The sequence below is a fragment of the Cyprinus carpio genome, chromosome B19, assembly GCF_018340385.1.
Source record: "Cyprinus carpio isolate SPL01 chromosome B19, ASM1834038v1, whole genome shotgun sequence".
Taxonomy (NCBI): Eukaryota; Metazoa; Chordata; class Actinopteri; order Cypriniformes; family Cyprinidae; genus Cyprinus; species Cyprinus carpio.
The window spans coordinates 26,666,397-26,686,729 of record NC_056615.1 but is presented as its reverse complement, the minus strand read 5'-3'; the positions used below and the strand labels follow the sequence as shown (position 1 = coordinate 26,686,729).

At 34.1% G+C, this 20,333-nt stretch overlaps 1 protein-coding gene across 1 annotated transcript; it reads right to left on the bottom strand.

The window, feature by feature from the left end:
* Nucleotides 1-1,327: 1,327 nt before the first annotated feature.
* On the bottom strand, nucleotides 1,328-19,747 carry LOC109102624 (SH3 domain-binding protein 5-like). The gene is made up of 9 exons (XM_042745331.1): nucleotides 19,409-19,747; nucleotides 18,225-18,287; nucleotides 15,138-15,266; nucleotides 7,007-7,171; nucleotides 6,752-6,882; nucleotides 5,724-5,766; nucleotides 4,677-4,896; nucleotides 3,093-3,440; nucleotides 1,328-1,931 (listed from the first exon to the last, which is right to left on the bottom strand). Exons 1-9 carry the CDS (start codon nucleotides 19,487-19,489, stop codon nucleotides 1,756-1,758), a joined length of 1,356 nt encoding a protein of 451 aa, XP_042601265.1. The 5' UTR covers nucleotides 19,490-19,747; the 3' UTR covers nucleotides 1,328-1,755.
* Between the last annotated feature and the right edge of the window lie 586 nt (nucleotides 19,748-20,333).

Below are 20,333 nucleotides of genomic sequence, written 5' to 3'. Positions count from 1 at the left end.
CATTTAACAATGTTTTTTTTTTTTTTTTTTTTTGTTTTGTTTTTTGCATTATTTGATGCATGTTAGAACTGGATTTCTAATGTACAAACACTTTGGCCAATGGAAACAAGAACACAGTCTGTGTAGAGGGATAATCAATTTAAAAAGAGCAAATGGATTCAGAATTATTCCTAAACACACGTTTCAGTTCTGTAGTTGTGTTCCAGTTCCCATGAATCAGTGATCTTGTGTTTGTCAGATGTAGAGTGCTGTCTGCTGATTCTCGTCTATGAGTGTCTCTTCTCTGCTGCTCTGCAGGATCTGCTCATGGATTTGGATAAGCTTGGAGATCTGCTGAGTAAGTTTGGTGATTGTATCCCGGAAGACTTGTTAATTCATAGAATATATAGGCTAATATGCTTAAGTGGAAGATTTCTGCCACCTGGTGGAAAACAAGCACTTTTCAAATGAAAATGATATGATATTACCGATATATCGGCATCGGATCCCTCAGTAGCTATGTTTTCGTCACTCAGTTTTTATGCATATTTTGAAGTATTGCATTAGAAACGAGTGATAGAAACTGCAAATTTCTGGAAAAAATTATTAGATATTTTTAATAGATGCAAATTTCTGGAAAGTTAAGGTGAATAAATAGGGGACGGAACACATTTGCAGAACATTTGCTTTTTTCAGCACTGTTGATATATAAAGTAGCGAGGTGGTTCTTGATTTGTGTGAAAAAGGGTTAAGGTGAATAAATAGGGGACGGTGTTGGGTAAAGGTGACTGGATTTCATCCCTGTATTAACAATCTCCTCGGTTTCTCTCGAATGTAAATCATCCATTTCTTAGTGATAAATAGAAATGAACTGATATTAGCTTTAGGCTACAATATTAAATGTTTATTGACTTAAAGACTTACAATGAAAAAAAAAAGACAGGTTAGGCTAACCAATCCTTGTTTGTTCACTTGGACATTGCAATGCATTTTCCCTTTGGCTTTTTCTGTTCTGCGCCCAAGAATGTTCTCCACTTCTATTCATTTTTGTGTTTATATGTGCTTACTCGATAATAAAATACTAATGCTAAATGAAAGTTAAATAAAATGTTTCCTTTCATTGCTTCTTTAACAAATAAGCTTTTGGGAAAAATCAAAACTATTTGTCAAAACGTATGTATTTCAGTTCCATGAAAATCTGTCATATGGGTGAATTATTACTCTAAGTTTGAGCTGAAGGCCTTGTTTATGAGGTCTGGTGAGATCTCAAGACCAAGATTACAAGATCAAGACCATGTTATGGAATAAAGACGTCTTACTGTGTGAAATCATAACAGTGGAAAGAGACTCGTGCTGTGAGCATCTGTTTATTACACAAATAAGAGAACTTCCTTGCATGAAAACATCATAATAGCGAGATAAATGTTGAGTATAAATATATAGCTTTGAACTACATGAGTCCCTCTTTACGTTATGACCTGTGGGGTGGAAAACACTAAGACCAAAGGAAACACGAACAACACATTTGAGGAAGACATGAAGAACATCCACTCAGTGATGATGAAAAGTTCACTTCATAGCTGATGTCTGCATGACAATTCTAATACTTCATGGTTTTTCTGGGTTCAGACCAGTCTGAGATGAGCTCTCTGTAACACTGAGATGAGAATAGTGCACAATGGTTCCTTTGACGCATCATACTGTCGTCTCCGATCCGGGCCCCTGCTCTGGCCCCTGCGCTGAAGGTTCGGTTGGAGCGGGTGGTGGTTTCTGAGTTTAAACACTGTTGAGAAGCAGCACTGCTGCTGTGTTTGAGGTCAAAGTGAATGGATGAGTGTCTGTGTCGTTGTCGAGAGATAAACTGCGCAGACTCTTCTCCAGGCGGGAGCTTTTCTGACTGCTGATGTTGTTTGAAGGTTCAGGTTTAACTTCTGCTCCTTCTGCCCTCTCACCTGTTAGAAAACACAAAAAAACACAAATGTTTATCATTTGAATTGTTCTGGATTCCAATTTAATGGTTTTACAAAATTTGATCAAGTTCTATCAAATTCAAAAGCATGTTTAATCAACTGAATTTATAAATAACAATTTTCTAATTTAATAAAATTTGGACATGAAATTTTCTCCAAACCGAAATTCTGAGTTGTCCATTTTAATTTTTCTGGATTGTGGATTTCCGTATGATTTAACACAAATTTGTCATCAAAAACAATGGTAATCATATGAATGCATACAGCTTTAAAAATGTAATTAATTCTTTATAATGTATTACAATTATTACACACAGTATGTGTGGCATAATGTTGATTACCACAAAAAAACAAACAAAAAAAATCTTTCTTTTTTTTTTTCTTAAAAAAGGATTACGGAGCACTTCTAAATGAATGGGACCAATTATTATAGTAATTTTATTAAACATTTGTGTATTACTTATTTTACCTACTTTGCAGTATACTGTTATGTCATCAAAGTTGTAAAATTACATATAACTTAAAAAATGGCATTTTTTAATTATTTTATAATTTACAGCAAAGTTATTTAAGTATCATACTATTATAGTTTTTATTCATATTTTGACTTAATTTTATTCTCATATTTTTCATATTTTATGTTTTACATTTTCATTTAATTTTAGTTAAAGTTTTGTGTTTTGTCATTTTTAGATTTTATATGCTAATGTAGTTTTTGTTGATTTTAAGAGTATTAATTTTTAATTATTAATTTTTATTTCAGTTTCAGATATTTAAGGACTTTAACTTTAAAGGAGAATTACAAATGTGGCCTGATTAAAATAAGTAGTTTTTTAAACTATTTTTGTTTTCTTATTTCATTAAAGTTTATTTAGTTTTGAATTACAAATGTGGCCTGATTAAAATAAGTAGTTTTTTAAACTATTTTTGTTTTCTTATTTCATTAAAGTTTATTTAGTTTTGCCACCATGCCACATGCCACAAATGTGAACCAAGAACACTCACAAGATACAGTATGAGTAAAATTAGCACTCTTTTACACTCACAAGATATGAGTACAATTAAGAAAAAAAAAAATGCTGGTTTACCTGTAAGTTTATTACTCCATACAGTTCTCATAGTTCAAGGTCTTTTTTCTCTCACCTCTTTCCTGTTCACAGTCGGGTGACGAGGCCCCGCTGCACTCACTACGAGGGCCCAACACCGGAGACACCTGCCCAAAACCCTCCAGAGACCCCGAGCCCGGCAGCTGGAGCAGGTCAGGACAGACAGAGAGGGACAGCGGGGACGAGGAGGAAGAGGAAGAGGAGGGGTACGGGCAGGAGGAAGAGAGCAGAGGATATGAGGAGGAGGAGGAGGAGGAAGAGGAGGTGTACGGACAGGGCAGGTCAAGAGGAGCAGACGTGGAGCTCATGCTGCAGATGGACCGTGTCTCAGGATCGTCCTCTGATGGTGAGCCAGTACAGCTGTCCTCGAAATTCATAGACATCACTGAACAACAAACACAGAATGCATTTAGTCTGCAGCTTCATACTGTTGAATGGAGACTAGAAACAATTCCTGTTGAAGACAGGTCAAGTCAGATCACATTCGTTTCTATAGAGCTTTAAACAGTTTATTTACCTTCATTTAACCAGGAAGTCTTATTGAGATTAAAATCTCTTTTACAAGAGAGACCTGTAGATGCTGTTTCAAAGCAGCTTCACAGTATTAAACAAGAGAGTAACAGAATCAATGAAGCAATGAGACAAATTAAAAGTCTGCTCGAAAAACTCAATTTCAGTGTTGGTTCAGATTCGGTTCATTAACTGTAAAGTTGAACAATTATGAGTTCAGTATTAAAAAATATTGTATTATGTTATAATGTTTTAATATTCAATATTCTTTAAATATGAATAAAACTAATTAATGCATTGATTTGTATATTTAAATCAATTTAGTACAATAGAACGTCCATGACACAATTCCATCACAATTTAAATAATTTAATTAAAATATGATTTAATTCAGATTACAGTAAGAACGTCCGAATTTAATTAAAATAAGATTTAATTCAGATTACAGTAAAGGTTGAAACAAATTCTTATTCATCATGAAAATAATCCTTCCCAATGCAAAAAATCTTAATGGTTTTAAAACAAGCCTAGATAAAAATATATTATTTTCTATAGAAATATATTTTTATATAGAAATAATGTATAATTTTATATTATATAAATATGTTATGAAATATAAATATAATATTTATCATATAAAATATTTTTTAATATATAAAATTTCATTTTCTTTGATATTGGGATGAACATGAAGCTGATAATGTTTTTTGCCTTTAATTCAAAGTAAAATAATAGAATCGGTGATGCAAATTTTTATCAAATATTAGACTAATTCAAATTCTGCTTCTAAAGTAGTTTAATAATTTAGCTCAAGTGAGATGAGTTTTGATTCAGACTTGGTTCAATAGCAGTATGGATGATTTTAGATTTTGTCTTGTTTTAGTAGCAGTGAAAAGTTAATCCATTATAAAAACAAGTTTATTTTGTTGTTTGTTGTGAATATAATTTGTATTTTCATAAGTTCATAATCACTTTTTGGTGCCACTGTATTAGCTCAAAGGTTGTTTATGCTTGTCTAAAACAGGCACAGTTGAAGCTAAATCAAACTGAGAGACTTTCACTCTGAATTACAATCAGATCTGTCTTGGCATCAATGTGTGATCTCACTTACTCGATATGCCGTCAGACTCCATTTTGAAGTTTGCGATGTCATCGGTGACAGTCCTGTCATCCTCGGCCCCCACCCCTCGGCCCCGGGGCCCCATGGCAGACAGTCGGCGCCGTGCGTGGATCTCATCTGAGATGGTCTCCAGGTTACGAAGAGCAGTTCGATACTCGGCTTTGGCCTGGGTGAGTTTAGCCTGACGCTCGTCAACTCGTCGCTTCAGTTGCTGTATGGGAGGACAAGGAGAAGCGGAGAACAGGTCACAAATAATTATGATCAAAATCAGATCAAATTTACATGTTAGTTTGTGTTTCTAAAAAGATTACTAAATTATTACTAAAACCATTACTAAAACCATCCAAAAACTCACATTTCTTCCTGATATTGTTTGTAATCAACCATTTTCAATGGTGTTTTTCCTGAGATTCTCATTAATGTTTTACATATGGTATTTTTAATAAAATATATTAAATATATAATAATAACAAAATATTTTAAAATATTTAAATATATTTTTAAAAATATTTGTAAAGTATTATTTTTAATTATATCTACACTTATTTGAAATATTTTTTAAACTAATGCAAAAAAATTACTCATTACAAATTGTACGTAATGTGTCTGGATGGTTTGTTTATTTATTTGCTTGTTTATTTAGTAATTTCCATTATTTTTAAAGGTGATTTCCACTACTGTATTATGCACCGCATTTTTATAAAACATATTAAAACATGATTTAATTATTTTTTAATATATTTGAATATACATTTAAAAAATACTTCTAAAATATTAATTTATGTTTACATTTAATTGAAGTATTTAAAAAATAATATGAACATACTGTAATACAATGATTTATTTATAAAAAGCGTCATTACCACAATAATGCATAAATAATTGCAATTTAACTAAATTCAGATTAAATTTATATATATATATATATATTTAATATCATTTTATTCAGATAAAATATAATTTATTTTATTCATTTTGGGTTGAATCATTCTTAAAAGGTTTTTTTTTTTTTTTTGTGCAAAATAAAAATTGCTGTACCTCGAGCTGTAGATAATACTTCGCCTTCAATTCAAAGTACGGCCTGCAGAGGGAGAGAGAGAGAAAGATTAGAGCAGAGTGAGTGTCAGAGCCAGTTTCCATGGCAACAGCAGGACCTGCACATTCCAGCAGCAGGAGCACATCTGGAACCCATTAGAGACACGTCACACTGAGCTTTACTTCCAGAGCAGAGGCCCGCGGAGGGGCCAACAAAACACTCGACTCTCATTTCCATCAGAGAAGAAACACTCTGTGGCTTTTCTGAAGGAAAAATCATTTTATTCCCAAATATTAACATGTTTGAAGTGAGTTTAAACCCTGCAGAACATGTGCTTACAGAACTTGTTCCAGCAAGATTTTAGGGAGTCTTCATTTTAAGTCCATTACAACATGATTTATTTGTATGATCATTATGTAACCGCCTCGGACACTTCGAGTTTTGCCCATTATATCATCGTATTCAGTGTGTGGAGTTTTTAAATGTTTTGTAACAGTTTTGGCATCAAGAGAGAGTGAGAGGTGAATACACTACTGTTCAAAGGTTTGAGGTTCGTAAGATTTTTTATGTTTTGAAAGAAGTCTCTTCTGCTCACCAAGGCATTTATTTTTATCAAAAATACATCAAAATTTGTGAAATATTATTACTATTTGAAATAACTGTCTTCTATGTGAATATCTGTTAAAATGTAATTTATTTCAATGATTTGCAGCTGAATTTTCAGCATCATTACTCCAGTCTTCAGAGTCACGTGATCTTCAGAAATCATTCTAATATGCTGATTTGCTGCTCAAGAAACATTTCAGTTGTGCTCTTTAATTTAATAGAAAGTTCATAGAACGTAAAAAAAAGAACAGCATTTATTTGAAATCAAAATCTTCTGTAACATTATAAATTACTTCACTTTCACTTTGAATCAATTTAATGCATCCTTTCTGAGTATAAATATTATTTTTTGTAAATAATACTGACCCCAATCTTTTGAGCAGTAGTGTATGTGTGTCAAAAACACTGACTTATGTCCTCTGACCTGGACTTGTTGATGGTGCGTTTGAGTTTCTTCTCCAGCTGTCTCATGTGGCTGATGGCGGTGTTGTATTTGGCCGCTGTCTCTCTGTGCTCGATTTCACTGCGTGTCCTGCTTTGCTCCGCCTCCATCACCTGGGACAGCCAATCAGAGCAATTCAGAGAAATGAACTGCATAGCATAATGCACAAAAGAACAGTGGTCTACAGCTAAAGGAGCGTATGGCTTGTGGTTTTATCAGGTGTGTTGTGTCTCTCACCCTCTGGGTGGCGTGGTTGAGCATCTCCTGCCAGGCCGAGTCAAACTGCCGGCTGTCCTCCTCCAGCAGACGCTCCTCGGCCAGAGCGATGGTTTCCTTCGCGGCCCGGAGGATCTCGATGGCCCGCTGATACTCCTGTGTGGCTTTCTGAGCTTCAACCTGAGCCTAAAAGACAAAAACTTCAGAGACTGAGGATGCTTTCACAGATTTGATGAAGAACGAGCTGTTTGCTTTCCAAACTTTTGAAAGCAACTCATACAGTAAAGCAACCGGTGTAATCTGCAGACTAATACATGATGCATGTCTCAGCAGAAACTGCCTTCAGCCAGCAGTTCATATTCTTCATCTCTTGCAATGCATCTTGCAATGGATAACAGTTGCAAGTGAGCACATGTTAAGAGTTACATAAGTGATGATGACACTTCCTTAGTGTTACCAGGATACAGTAGTAAACGGTTGCTGTCAATAATCACTCATTTGCTCATATTAATGACGCAAATTTACCACATGAAAGTACCATGCACTACACTGTGAGAAGTTCTGCTGGGAAGTTTCTACCAGTGAAGAAAGAACGAGCGTTATTTAAGTGACTTCATATTTCTCAGCTATATGACTACAATTGGTATATTTTTAAAATGAAAACTAAAAAATCATAAAAAAATAAACATTAACTGAAATAAAATAACAAGTTTTATTTCAGCTAGTTGCAAAGGCATAATTTCTCAAGTACTAAAGTAACTAAAACAGATATAAAAAATAATAACTATACAGGCAAAAATAAATAAACTATAAAATACTAATAAAATTAAAAACACACCACAAAATTATTTTTAAAAATTAGTGAAATATAAAATATAAAAATAACAACTAATTAAAAATATTAATAAAACTTAATTAAACTAAATGGACCTTATTTTGTTTTCTTTTAATTTCCCTCAATTAAACATTATTAATGTTGCTGATGCAACATGTTTTGGTTACTTAAAAAAAAAATTATTATGAAATTAAATGAAACTAAATTTTTTGAAAAATTTTAATAACTCAAAGTAAAACAAAAATAAAATAAATAAATAAAATTACTAAAAATGACAAACACAACAAAATCACTAGAACTTTAACTAAAATTAAAATAAAAATGGAAAATATAAAAAAGCTAATTTCATAAAAACTATAATAATATATTAATGACACTTAAATAACACTGCAGTGATGTCACATTCCTCTGTCTCGTCTGAGACTGAAACAACATTAAATCCCTGTGATTCCTATCAGTGCTGACAGATTAGCCAGATTAGCATTAGCCGCTCAGTTTTAATTGGTCATGTGACCGCTGCAGTCTCTGTATCTCTGCGGGACGAGCTTCTCATTTAGAGACGATCCCTCTTACATTATTCAAATCTATATTCTGCTTAGAAATTCATAAAGATAGCTTGGACAAGAGGCTACTGTAGATTTCATAAAGCTCAATCTCACCCCACTGTATCACTCACTTCATGAGGTATTACTTATTTCTATCCTCTAAACACAGCACCCTTCAGATTTTGAAAAGGAATGTTAAGTTTCAGTGCAAATTTATCACAGATGATATCTATAGAGTTAAGCACAAAACAGATGATCGAACCAAACAAGAACTCTGTTTATAGTCAAGAACTTAAAATATTATTTAAAAGCAGTTGTGTTTTTTTTTTTATTGTTTAATATTTTAATTATTTTTTAAATGTGTTTTTTGTTTTTTTATTTGTGCTGTGAAGTTGTCAGAATTGTAATTTTGTCATTTCTAGCCATATAAATTATAAATTTGCATTTATAAGTATTACTGTGTTTTCAAAATATCTAAACTTTCCTAAATCAAGATACATTAACTTGAGAAGCAAAAAGACTTCTTAAGTTGAGTTTTCTAATAAAAAACAGTTGTTTAAGTAATTAAATTATTTGTTTAAGTAATTAATTTATATTAAGGGAGTGGCAAAATAAACAAATGTTAACTATACATGTTGACCCTAATGGCATTTTTTTTTATCTTGTTTTAAACTTAATTTCAATATAATTTTCAGACAACAAAACTTACTATCTCATGTCATTTTGCTTGCATCTTAATTTGAGAATGTTCAGATATTTGCACTAGAAAACAAGGCAAAAATATGTGGAAAATGGAATATATATATATTTATATATATATATATATATATATATATATATATATATATATATATATATATATATATATATATATATATTTGCATTGTATTGCAGTTCATTTCTTGTATCCTTGCTTTTGTCATGCAAATATTTACCAGCTTTACAGTCGTGACAGGAGATTGACAAAACAGACAACTTTACATGAACAAAATGACTTTAAAGTGATATTATCATACTAGTTTCTTATGAACGTTTATAATGTCTTTTCTTTATTTTTTGCATGCTTTATGTGTGTCACAATCCACTGAAAATCACAGCAGAGTCAGTAGCTCGGTCAGTGCTGTGTTTCTGATTCAAGACACACAGTCCTCAGCTGAAGTGTTAAGTGTAGTGTACAGCTGGAGAGAGCTGGAGAGATGTAGTGCACTTCTACAGACAGAGGACTCACACACGCTGAGATGAAGGGCACACTCGGTTTCCTTGAGTTCATGAGCGTGTTAGCTAATGCGTCACATCAAACGTGTCCAGAACTGACCTTTCTGAGCATTGTTTAGAACTGACCATTCAACATGATGAAACAATGCATCTGCTGCAGTAAACAAAAGCTGCATTTAGCCCACTGCCAACGCAAGGCTCTGATGGCATGTCTGCGTGGGCACAGCACTGAACACTTAGCTCTGAATAGCTAGTAACAGACTCATACACCCAGACTGATATTTGCATAAGCATAAGTTTCATTTTCTCATTTGTTTTCATTAAACTGTATTGTATTTGTGTACTACCTTTTAGAATTTGGGGTCGATAAGATTTTTTTAATGTCTTTTGCTCACTAAGGCTGCATTTATTTGATTAAAAATACAGTAAACTCAAGAATATTGTGAAATATTATTACAGTTTAAAATAAACATTTTCTATGAAAATCAATTTTATAATGTAATTAATTCCTGTGATTTGCAGCTGAATTTTCAGCATCATTACTCCAGTCTTCAGTGTCACATGATCTTCAGAAATCGTTCTAATATACTGATTTGCTACTCAAGAAACATGTCTGTTTATTATCAGTGTTGAAAACATGTGTGCTGCTAAATATTTTGTGGAAACCGTGACACATTTTATTTATCAGGATTCTTTGATAAATAGAAAGTTTTGGGTGGTTTCCGGGATGTTGCTATGTGGTTTCTAGGGCTTTCTGTGTGGCTGCTAGGTGTTTTCTTCCTGTTTGTTCTGAAAAGATGTGCAATCTGTTATCAGCATTTCTGATGGCTACTATGCTGTTAGTACATATTTATTGAGATTAAGCCGCTTCATTTTAGTTTACTGTAAATGATCATGTGTCTGCTGAAGTCCCACTTTCTTAGCTGACACTGCAGGCCTTTAGACACTTTCACTCACGGGGTCAAGGTGAGGTGAAGCTGAGCTCTGTAAACACTGTAATGACAGATTAGAGTTACGTCAGGGAAAATCTCACTTGCCGTGAAGATTTTTAAGGTCAAAATTACACACACACTCCTTCATCCTTCTGTCTGTTCACACACACTCGGTAAGTTCTCGGTGTCTGCACTGAGGACGTAACAGAAATGTTTTATTCAGTTTCTCATATTTCCTCCTGTTATAATGTTTTTGACAGGCAGCAAAAGCATCTGAATTTTTTCTGCTTTGCTGACCTATTTCTTTCCCAAACTCGGTCAGACTCGGAGCCGATGGGTTTTTCATGAACGGCGTTTGCTGAAATCATGTCGAATGAATATTTAATGAGCTCAGCAGCAGCATCTGAAGATGTAGAATCATCTCAGCACACCCTAAACTCTGTCTGACCTACTAAAAACCGTGAGCTTTTGCAATTAAGAACCGTGAATTCTCCTTTAAATGCAGGAAACTTCCCCATGTTTTTAATAGCATTCACTAAAATACAGAAGTATGTTTATTTAACTGTTTCTAAATAATCTACAAGCTTCCTCCTGTCTGATGATCACACTGAAAGGTTGATTATTTAGGGTTTTTTTATGACCTTGCTCTCCTCCATGACACATACAGTATGAAGAACTTTAATGCACAAGTCACAGCGTAAATCTCCCAGCATCTATTATAAACCAGAGGAATTCCACAAGCACATCCAAATCGAGACAAAGACGGCTGTTTTCCATCTGCTCTAATGACCTTTGGGTGGAGAAGTGAATAAACAGTCCAGCTCTTTCTACATAACTCTCCATGATTCATGCAATCCAGGCTCCCTCTCTTTGTTTCTCTGTCCCTGATCACTTTCCTATCATAACAAAATTCATTTGATTTAAACTTTAAACTTTAATCTAATTATGGCAGCCCTGAAGTGCAAAACAAAATCAACCAATGAATCAAAAAACACATAAATCCGTCAGAACTTGCATCAGTCAGGTGAGCAGCTATGTTAACCTTTTTCAGTTGAACATGAAGTTCTGCATTTCCAGTGTTCTGAAATGGAACACTAGTTCACTGAGTATTACACTGTATACTGTATGCCAAAATTGCATGTGATGCAGTATGCAATAATAACCCAACATACTATATTAGTAGTACACTAGTATCACTTGTGCATACGTATGTAGCACACTAGTAGACTACTATGTTGTCATATGAACTCAATTCAGTTACTATCTCAGATATGACAATTATTATTTAGATTTTGATTAGTTTTTTTTTTTTGATCAAGTCAAGTGCAATGCATTATGGGATGTATGGACATGCACATTTTTGCAAATGTAGCTGGTCAGCTATTTCATGAATACTGAAAATGTGCATATTTGCACTGTATACTGCATAATGCTTATTGAAGAAATAGTATGATTTGTGTGATGGTAACAATATAAGTGGGTAATCTAAATCTGTCTTATTCTTAGTCTTTAAGTGTGCAATTTGCAGCAAATGTAGTATGTCATCTGTGTATTCGATGCATGCATGGAATGTGTATACTATGCACAGTATACATACTGCAGAAATGCATGTTGGCATGCAGTTCTTAAGAGCAGAAAAGAAATGTGTAAACTATTCCTTGCATATTTTAATGTCGAGCTGAGAGATGGACTAAAATAGTTCTATATTTGCATATGAGATGATGCACCAGCACTATCAGTGGTTTGACTAGAGACTGGTGTTAATTTTAGCCAGTCAAATGCAGTCTCAGTCTGGATAGCATGTGCTGTCTGACCTTGATTTGTCCATGATAATGTGTGTGTGTCTCTTTTATAACCTCCGTTCACACACACACACAGACACACGCTGTGAAGGTGTGAGGTCAGCTGACACGTGCTGCAGTCTGTCATTGATGTCTGATGCTGCTGTTCACGTGAAAGAACACAGACAGATGATGCAGAACAACAGCTGAACGAGAGCTATCTATCTATCTATCTATCGATCGATCTGGTCAGCTGTAGGTCAGTGGAGACGTGGTCGTGTGCTGTGCTCTGATTGGCTGTAAAGTGGGTGTTGGCACTCTAACTAATGGACAGCTGGCAGTGCCAGTCCTGACCGTCTGTCTCATCTACTGACACAGACAGATCATGGTGGTCTTTCAGAGTGATGACAGGACAGTTACACAAGACCACCTTCATTTGATTACCAGCACACACACACACATCGCTTAGCACCAAATCAATGTAAAAAGCTCAAACCGTGCAGTAATGCTTGAGGCTTTACACAGATCTCACACACAGTGATATAATGCATAACATGATTAACTCAAGCCACTAAATCATACATTAATTAACATGCAGATTCAGAAAGGTGTGTGCGCTGAACATATTTACCCCACCTGAATTATTAAGCATCGTTGTGACTGATTGTTTTGACGAATCGTTCACAATGAGAGCAGGAACATGAATCAAGAAAGTAAAAAGATCATTTGGGACTGTAGTAATGCTTACAGATGCAACAGAGATACAAATCTAATGACTTATTATTTATGAACTGTGTTTGCTTCTGCTTAAATTAATCAGGTTTTACCAGGAGCTTTTAAAAGATTAGCTGACTTGATCTTTTTCCTGTTGGCGTTTTACTCCCTCGTGACTAATCTTAGATCAGTTTGTTTTAATGTGAGTAAAAATAGACTGAGAATATGAGCTTCTGACTGTCTGAAGGCTTCTCACATCTTACTAGTGAGAGCCTGACACTTCAGCTGCACATAAATTATTATTATTATTTTTTTTTATAAAAATGGCTTTTATTCAGTAAGGATGCATTCAATTGTTACAGTTAAGACATTTATAATGTTTACAAAGATTTTGATTTCTCTTAAATGTGGTACTTTTGAATTTTCTATTCATCAAAGAATTCTGAAAAATAAAATGCATCACGGTTTCCTCAAAAAAATAAAAAAAATAAAAAAAAATATTGGGCAGCACAGCTGTTTTCAACATTGACAATAATCAGAAATGAGCAGCAAATCAGCATATTAGAATGATTTCTGAAGGATCATGTGACACTGAAGACTGGAGTAATGATGCTGAAAATACAGCTTTGATCACAGGAATAAATTACATTTTAACATATATTCACATAGAAAACAACTATTTTAATTTGTAATAATATTATCTGTTTTTACTGTATTTTTTTATCCAAAAAATGCAGCCTTTGTTAAGCATAAGAGACTTCTTTCAAAGATATTAAAAAATGTATTTCTGATAAGATTTGTGATCGTAAACACTCCACTTCTGTTGGGTTTTGACGGCGTCATAATTGAGTTAGAGCCAGAAGCTGAGCACTCTCACCAAAGTCACCTCCTGGATATAAAAAGCTCTTTTATGACTGTGTGAGTGCGACATTTGTGTTGATTTATCACTGTCACAAGGTGATAATATGGAGAATTTCATGGCTGAAAGCAGCAGGGATCTCAAATCCTTCTTCACACATATAGCAGCCGTTCTAAACTGCACACACTTTCACATAATGACAGATGCTTGTACAAATTAAACATCAGATTGATTTTGTAATAATTGTCACAGTGCTAAGGTGTTGTGGGTCGTTGTGTTCTGAAGAGAAGAGCCTTTTCATGCATTTAGACACATGAGAAGGACGTCATGGTCGCTCTTCTCTCCAGAGCTGTTTCTATCTATGGGAAATGCCAAAGTCTGTTTGCAAACAAATTACCCGGCGTCTGTGCGCTGGCAGCTGACAGCACTGGGTTTGGATGGTGCTCATGTGACTATGAGAATTTAAACTGGGGCAAATGTTTTCCTCAACAACTGTGTCTATATTTATATTCTTTTGGAACATCATACTTTCTTTGATCATTGAATACTGTAGTACATTAATAATGTAAATGTGCTGTTTTACACAGATTACACAGTTGGTTCATGCTACTTTACAATGTAAAACTGTTTGAAGTTACTTTGCACTGCTTAAATAATATAGCCTTTTTGTTCTGTTTTATAAATTTTAGATGTCTATTTAAGAATAAATCATAGTTCTGGGCAATATTGCAAAAATAATTAACCCTTATTTTTTTCACCCTTTTGACAGCATTCAATATAAATCTAATAAATAAATATATTTTTAATAATAACAACTTTATAATTTTTTTTTCATTAGCCATGAAGTAAAATACATATTATTTGTTTAGTGAACATTTTTACTTTGTGGCCAAGAAAAAAGCCATTAAAGTCATTTCCACATAGTTTGCACATAGATTGATTGTGTCTGAGTTAACATACTAGTTCAGTAATATGAAGTGAACCAGATGACGACTATCTCGGAGCGTCATAGCCAGTTTTCCAGTATGTCACTGGCTCTATACGGCTGCTGAAGCCGCTCCTCAGATGTTTCCTGCTGTTCAACAGCCAAACCTTTACTGCATAATTCTGTGCTTTAGCCTGCTTATGTTGGCATTAGTGAATGACTATATAAAGTGTTTTTCCTAAGTGTTCATTTATTAGATAAGAATCCAGAAAATCCACACCATGCAAACTTCAGTGTAACATATTGCTATGAACAAACTGAACACGGGTGACAGGTTGAAGCTCACCTGACGTGCCGCTCTCCTGGCCTCCCAGTACGGTTTGGAGTCTTCTACGGCTTTACCGATCTTCTTGACCTGCTCGTCCAGCTTGACCGTGGCCTCCACTAGGATGGCACGAAACTTCTGTCGGGAGTCCTACAGAACAGTGTCCTTTTGGGGTGAGTAAATCTTAAATCAAATGCACATATACTCAAGTATATCAAACAAAAGTCTGTTACACTGTATCTCGATATTCATGGTACAAACCTCACAAATTTGTCAGATTGAATGTGCAGTTCTTTAGTTCAAGATGTTGATGAGTTTGTTTCTTCATCATATTTGGAGAAATGTAGCATTGAATCACTTGCTCACCAATGGATGCACTGCAGTGAATGGGTGCCGTCAGAATGAGAGTCCAAACAGCTGATAAAAAAATCACAATAATCCACAACACTCCAGTCCATCAATTAATGTCTTGTGAATCGAAAAACTGTGTTAAATAATTGTTTACAGACAAAATATCCAGTACATAATCCATAATAACGGTTCCTCCAGTGAAAAAAGTCAATCTGTTGTCGTCTCTCACATCGAAATCCTCTCACATATTTACTTAGAGCTGTTTTGGTTTGTAAACGGTGCTTGATCTGTGCAGATTTTAACTGGAAGCAACTGTCTGAAGTTAAAAAAACCGTTGTGACTCTCATTCTGACGGCACCCATTCACTGCAGAGCATCCATTGGTGAGCAAGTGATGCAATGCTACATTTCTCCAAATCTGATGAAGAAACAAACTCATCTACATCTTAGATGGACTGAAGGTGAGTAAATATTCAGCTAGTGTTCATTTTTGGCTGAATTATTACTTAAACACAACTTTGTTCCCTAATGAAGTGCATTTACACTTCTAAAGCCCATTCAGATTTTAAAATTGCATTTTTCTGTGCATCGTGCATCAGTGAACAGTGCTGTCTAAGGCTCACACTATTTCAATGGACATCATAGTATTGTGATGCATTATGAATAATATATTTAATTCAATTGTATGAACTACTGAATAAAAGACAGTGACAGATGAATACTTGTCTTTGTGTTGACAGGCGTATTCAAGAGTGAATCACAGTGCATGCAGTCTGTGAAATCTGAATAAATCTCAGTGCATTGAAAGGCTCATCATATCCAGGCAGCGTGAACTGCATGTTCAAGAATCTCTCTGAATTATGAGCGTCCATCTTTCAGTTTCACAGCAATGAAACGCTTCAGTAATCAGCCTTTTGTAGCTCCCTGAAAAGAGCTGCTTCAGCTAACTCAATTCAGCATTTAACACAGTTGAGAAAGAATCCACACCCTGCTTTCTAGACAGAAAACTCCCTCTCACGCTAAACAAACTATCACATTTGTTGCATAAGATGAGCAGAGGGCAAGTGGTGTCCAGCTCTGAATGAATCTGTCTTCGGGTGGGTTCGGTCGCTCAGATGATATATTTAAAAACAACGACATCTACATCCTTCCACACAGGACCTCAATGACCAAAAGCACGTCAGAGGGATTTAGACTTCCTTTGACAGAATGACATTTCCTGGTTCATTCTGATGAATAACCACAGGCCAAATAGAGTCAGATAAAGAGAACTGTGGATGAGTATTTTTATAAAACAATCTGACAAGGAACACATAGTCCTGAATCTGAAATTAAGAGGACTTTAATAAGACTTATATGTGTCCAAATTCTAGGGTTATTGAAACTAAAACTATTAAAAAAAAATGTTCTTAATTGAAATGAGGCTGAAATAAAATAAAAATATAAATATTGTATGAAAAACGAACTAAATTAAAATGAGAAATATTGCCTTAGCAGCAGTGTTATTTGAATATCACTGAGATTCTGTTATAGTTTTATTTTATATTTTCAGTTTTTTAGTTTTACTAAATGTGTTGCGTGTTTTTGTTCGTTTTTAATATGGTTATATTTTGTTCATTTTTATTTCATTTTTATTTTAGTGCATCAAGTGAAATTACATGAAAATGAGAAATGCTGCATTGGTAACCAGCTGAAATAAAATGCATTATTTCAGTTAACATTTGTTATTTCAAGTAACAACCATTTCAGTTTTAAGATTTAGTTAGCTATAATAACCCTGCTAGTCAGCTAACTAAAATAGGTTTAGGCATTAAAATTACTAACGGGAAAAAATGGGATTAAAACATTATTATTAATGAATTAAAACAAAAATAGTAGTATGAAAATGGCAAAGCACATAAAATTACTTAAAATGAAACAAATTAAAAATGAAAACTGAAAATCTAAAAATTGCAGTCAATCCTAAAAATTAATATTAAAATGACAAGATATTAAAAAAATACACATTAAATTAAATATTATAAACAATATGAAGACCATAATAGTATACAAATAATACTAAAATAACACTGATTCTACATTTTAGTTGGGATTAATTCCTGTTAACTACTATTATATATATATATATATATATATATATATATATATATATATATATATTATATATATATATAGCAAATTTTACAACAATACAGATATAAATTATCACTGTATTTTGATTATTATTTCTGACACTAACAAAAAGGTTTTTTGGAACATGGTAGCAACATGATATTCTCTAAAATACTTTGGATTACCATGATATTATCACCGACGCCATCCATTTACCATGGTAACATCACAGTACTTTTTTTGGAAGGGTACATATTATATTTAAAAAGGAAATCATAAATCAGCTGAAACAAAACATGGAAATGAACATTTCTGATGCCAATTTAGCAACTGGCAATTACTTCTGTGTGTTTCTCCTCAAGAAGAAAGTCATGCGGGTTTGGAATGACAAACATTTTCCTAAACTACTCCTTTAGCTGTCGTGGCCTGTGGCTTTCAAGGCAGGAATTCCAGACTCGGATAGAAGAGATTTCCTCTGTCAGCTCAACAGATATAAAGTGTGTCAGTCACATGCAAGAAACTTCCTATTGGTCAGTGGCGGAAGGGGGGAGGGTCTGAGTGTTTAGACATTTTCCACTTTGGAATTCCACCCGCAACCATTTTCAGCAAAAACAGTGACACCACATAGCAAGCATGTGAACCTTACCTCCAGTTCGGTCTCCCATCTGTTGATGTTATCTGTAGACTGATTCAGTTTCTCCAGTTCACCCTGCAGGAGAGATAAAGCGAGGCAGAAGGAGTTAAAATCGCAGTACGATGACTCTTGCAATACCAGCAGGCCGACACATCTGGAAAGTGTTATTCAAGTAACCCAACACTGAGATTAAGCTCATATGTATGCTTTTCCTGCGATGTAAGCTACACGCTGATGACACACAGATGTTGCTTTCATTACAACATCATGCGTTTATTTTCTTTCATGGGTGGAGGATGAAAAACCAGTTCATCTAGCACAACTAGCACACAGTCTGATGCAGAAAGGTTCTTCACTTTCAAGAGAAAAGCATCATTTAAAATGCATTAAAAATGCCATTTCTCTTGAGGCAAGTACCACAAGTGGAGATTTGAAGCAAAACATTACACAAAAAGAGGTATGATCAAATAATGTTTTATAATAATAAAAAGTGATAAAATATATCTGAAAAGATGAAAATATATCTGAATAAATTAATCTAAATCTTGCTTGAAATGTACATAGGCTTATGTCATTGCATTAGAAAATGATTTTATACCTATGTATACATATTGTTTACATACATTTGACACTTTTAGGTGTTTTCTACTGAATAAAACGCATCGTATTATTCTTAAACTTTGTAAAAAGGACTTAATTCTGTATGCGATGCATGAGCTTCACTCTTTCCTTTCCCTTCAGAGGAAAATGAGTTCTAAATATGACGTCAAAGTAAACATGATTGTCAACGCGGTTCCTCAATGTAACAAACAATGAAACAATGTAACAGAATTTAACAGCCGATGTAACGATGGGGTTCCCCTTATCAGCTCAAACAGCAGCTGCTGAACTCTTTGAACAAACGGAACATTATCAGATCGGATTAATATTGCATGAAGCTTTCTGATGAATTTATATGATACGATCTGATTGAGCTTTAATCCAATCAGAGTTTGATGGCTCGGTCCTACTTCACTTCTGGTTTCGGGAAGGTTAAACATGACTAAGATAAAAATCGGAATATATATATATATATATATATATCCTATAACAACATACATAGCTATCCATAGCCTAACACAACCTTCAGTCGGTTTCGTTGTAATCCGGTTTAAATGTTTCTGTCGATGTGAATTCTGGATTTAGTTGCTCTGTACCTGAATCCTCGGGTCAACCTCCTCTTCCTCCAGGGATTCAGAGTCTTCATCAGATTTGTTATCTTTCTCCGTATCGTTCATTTCGATAGCAGACGAGATTCGTCTATTACTGGCCGAACAAAGCGGGTCTCTGTCCGGGATAACGGGCTCGGATGATCCGCGCTCACTCCATTAGTAGGTACATCCAGAATACGCGATTAAAAGAAAAGCGTACGATCTTTCCTCATATCCAAAAGGCAGGCTACTTAATCTGCCGAGACACAAACACTCACACTCACACAAAACAGCGCAGACTGGAGAATGAGAAGCTCTGCGCTCGGCGGAGATCTTGCCCGCCCCCTCCGGCACAAACACTCGCTGTCCTGCGTGAGGGTCACTGCAGTTCACATGCACACACTGACACACTGAAGCAGTCTTATTTTACTATTATCCATATAATAGAACAGTATTTTATTCATATTTTTAATTAAATATTTTCAATATTGTAGCATAAGGCGTTATATTTCAGGTTCAGTTTTTGTAAGCTACTTCAACTTATTTTATCTAAATTAATTGGCAAGACAACATACCTAATTTTTATTCAAATATTTATTTTACATTACATATATATATATATATATATATATATATATATATATATATAAGATATATATATATATATATATATATATATATATATATATACATATATACATATTTATAAATATTTATTTTACATTACATATATATATGAAACAATAACACTGTATGGGAGACCTATGTTTATTTTTTATTTTATTTTATTATTTTTTTATTTTATTTACTGTGCACAGTGGTCATGATTTAATCTTTAATCTTTTAGCACTTTAGCGGATATTCTCTGTCAAAAATAACATTTTTAAAATACCAGTTTACTTTTTAGTTTGTTTTTTTCAATCATGTCAGA

Bases quoted from the DNA above. Each gene is read 5' to 3' on its own strand.
- LOC109102624 (XM_042745331.1), bottom strand. From the start codon at position 19,489: ATGAACGATACGGAGAAAGATAACAAATCTGATGAAGACTCTGAATCC. The intron at 6,883-7,006 runs GTGAGAGACACA...TGGCTGTCCCAG, and splicing joins TCAACCACGCCACCCAGAGG to GTGATGGAGGCGGAGCAAAG. The intron at 1,932-3,092 runs GTGAGAGAAAAA...GTTTTCTAACAG, and splicing joins CGACTGTGAACAGGAAAGAG to GTGAGAGGGCAGAAGGAGCA.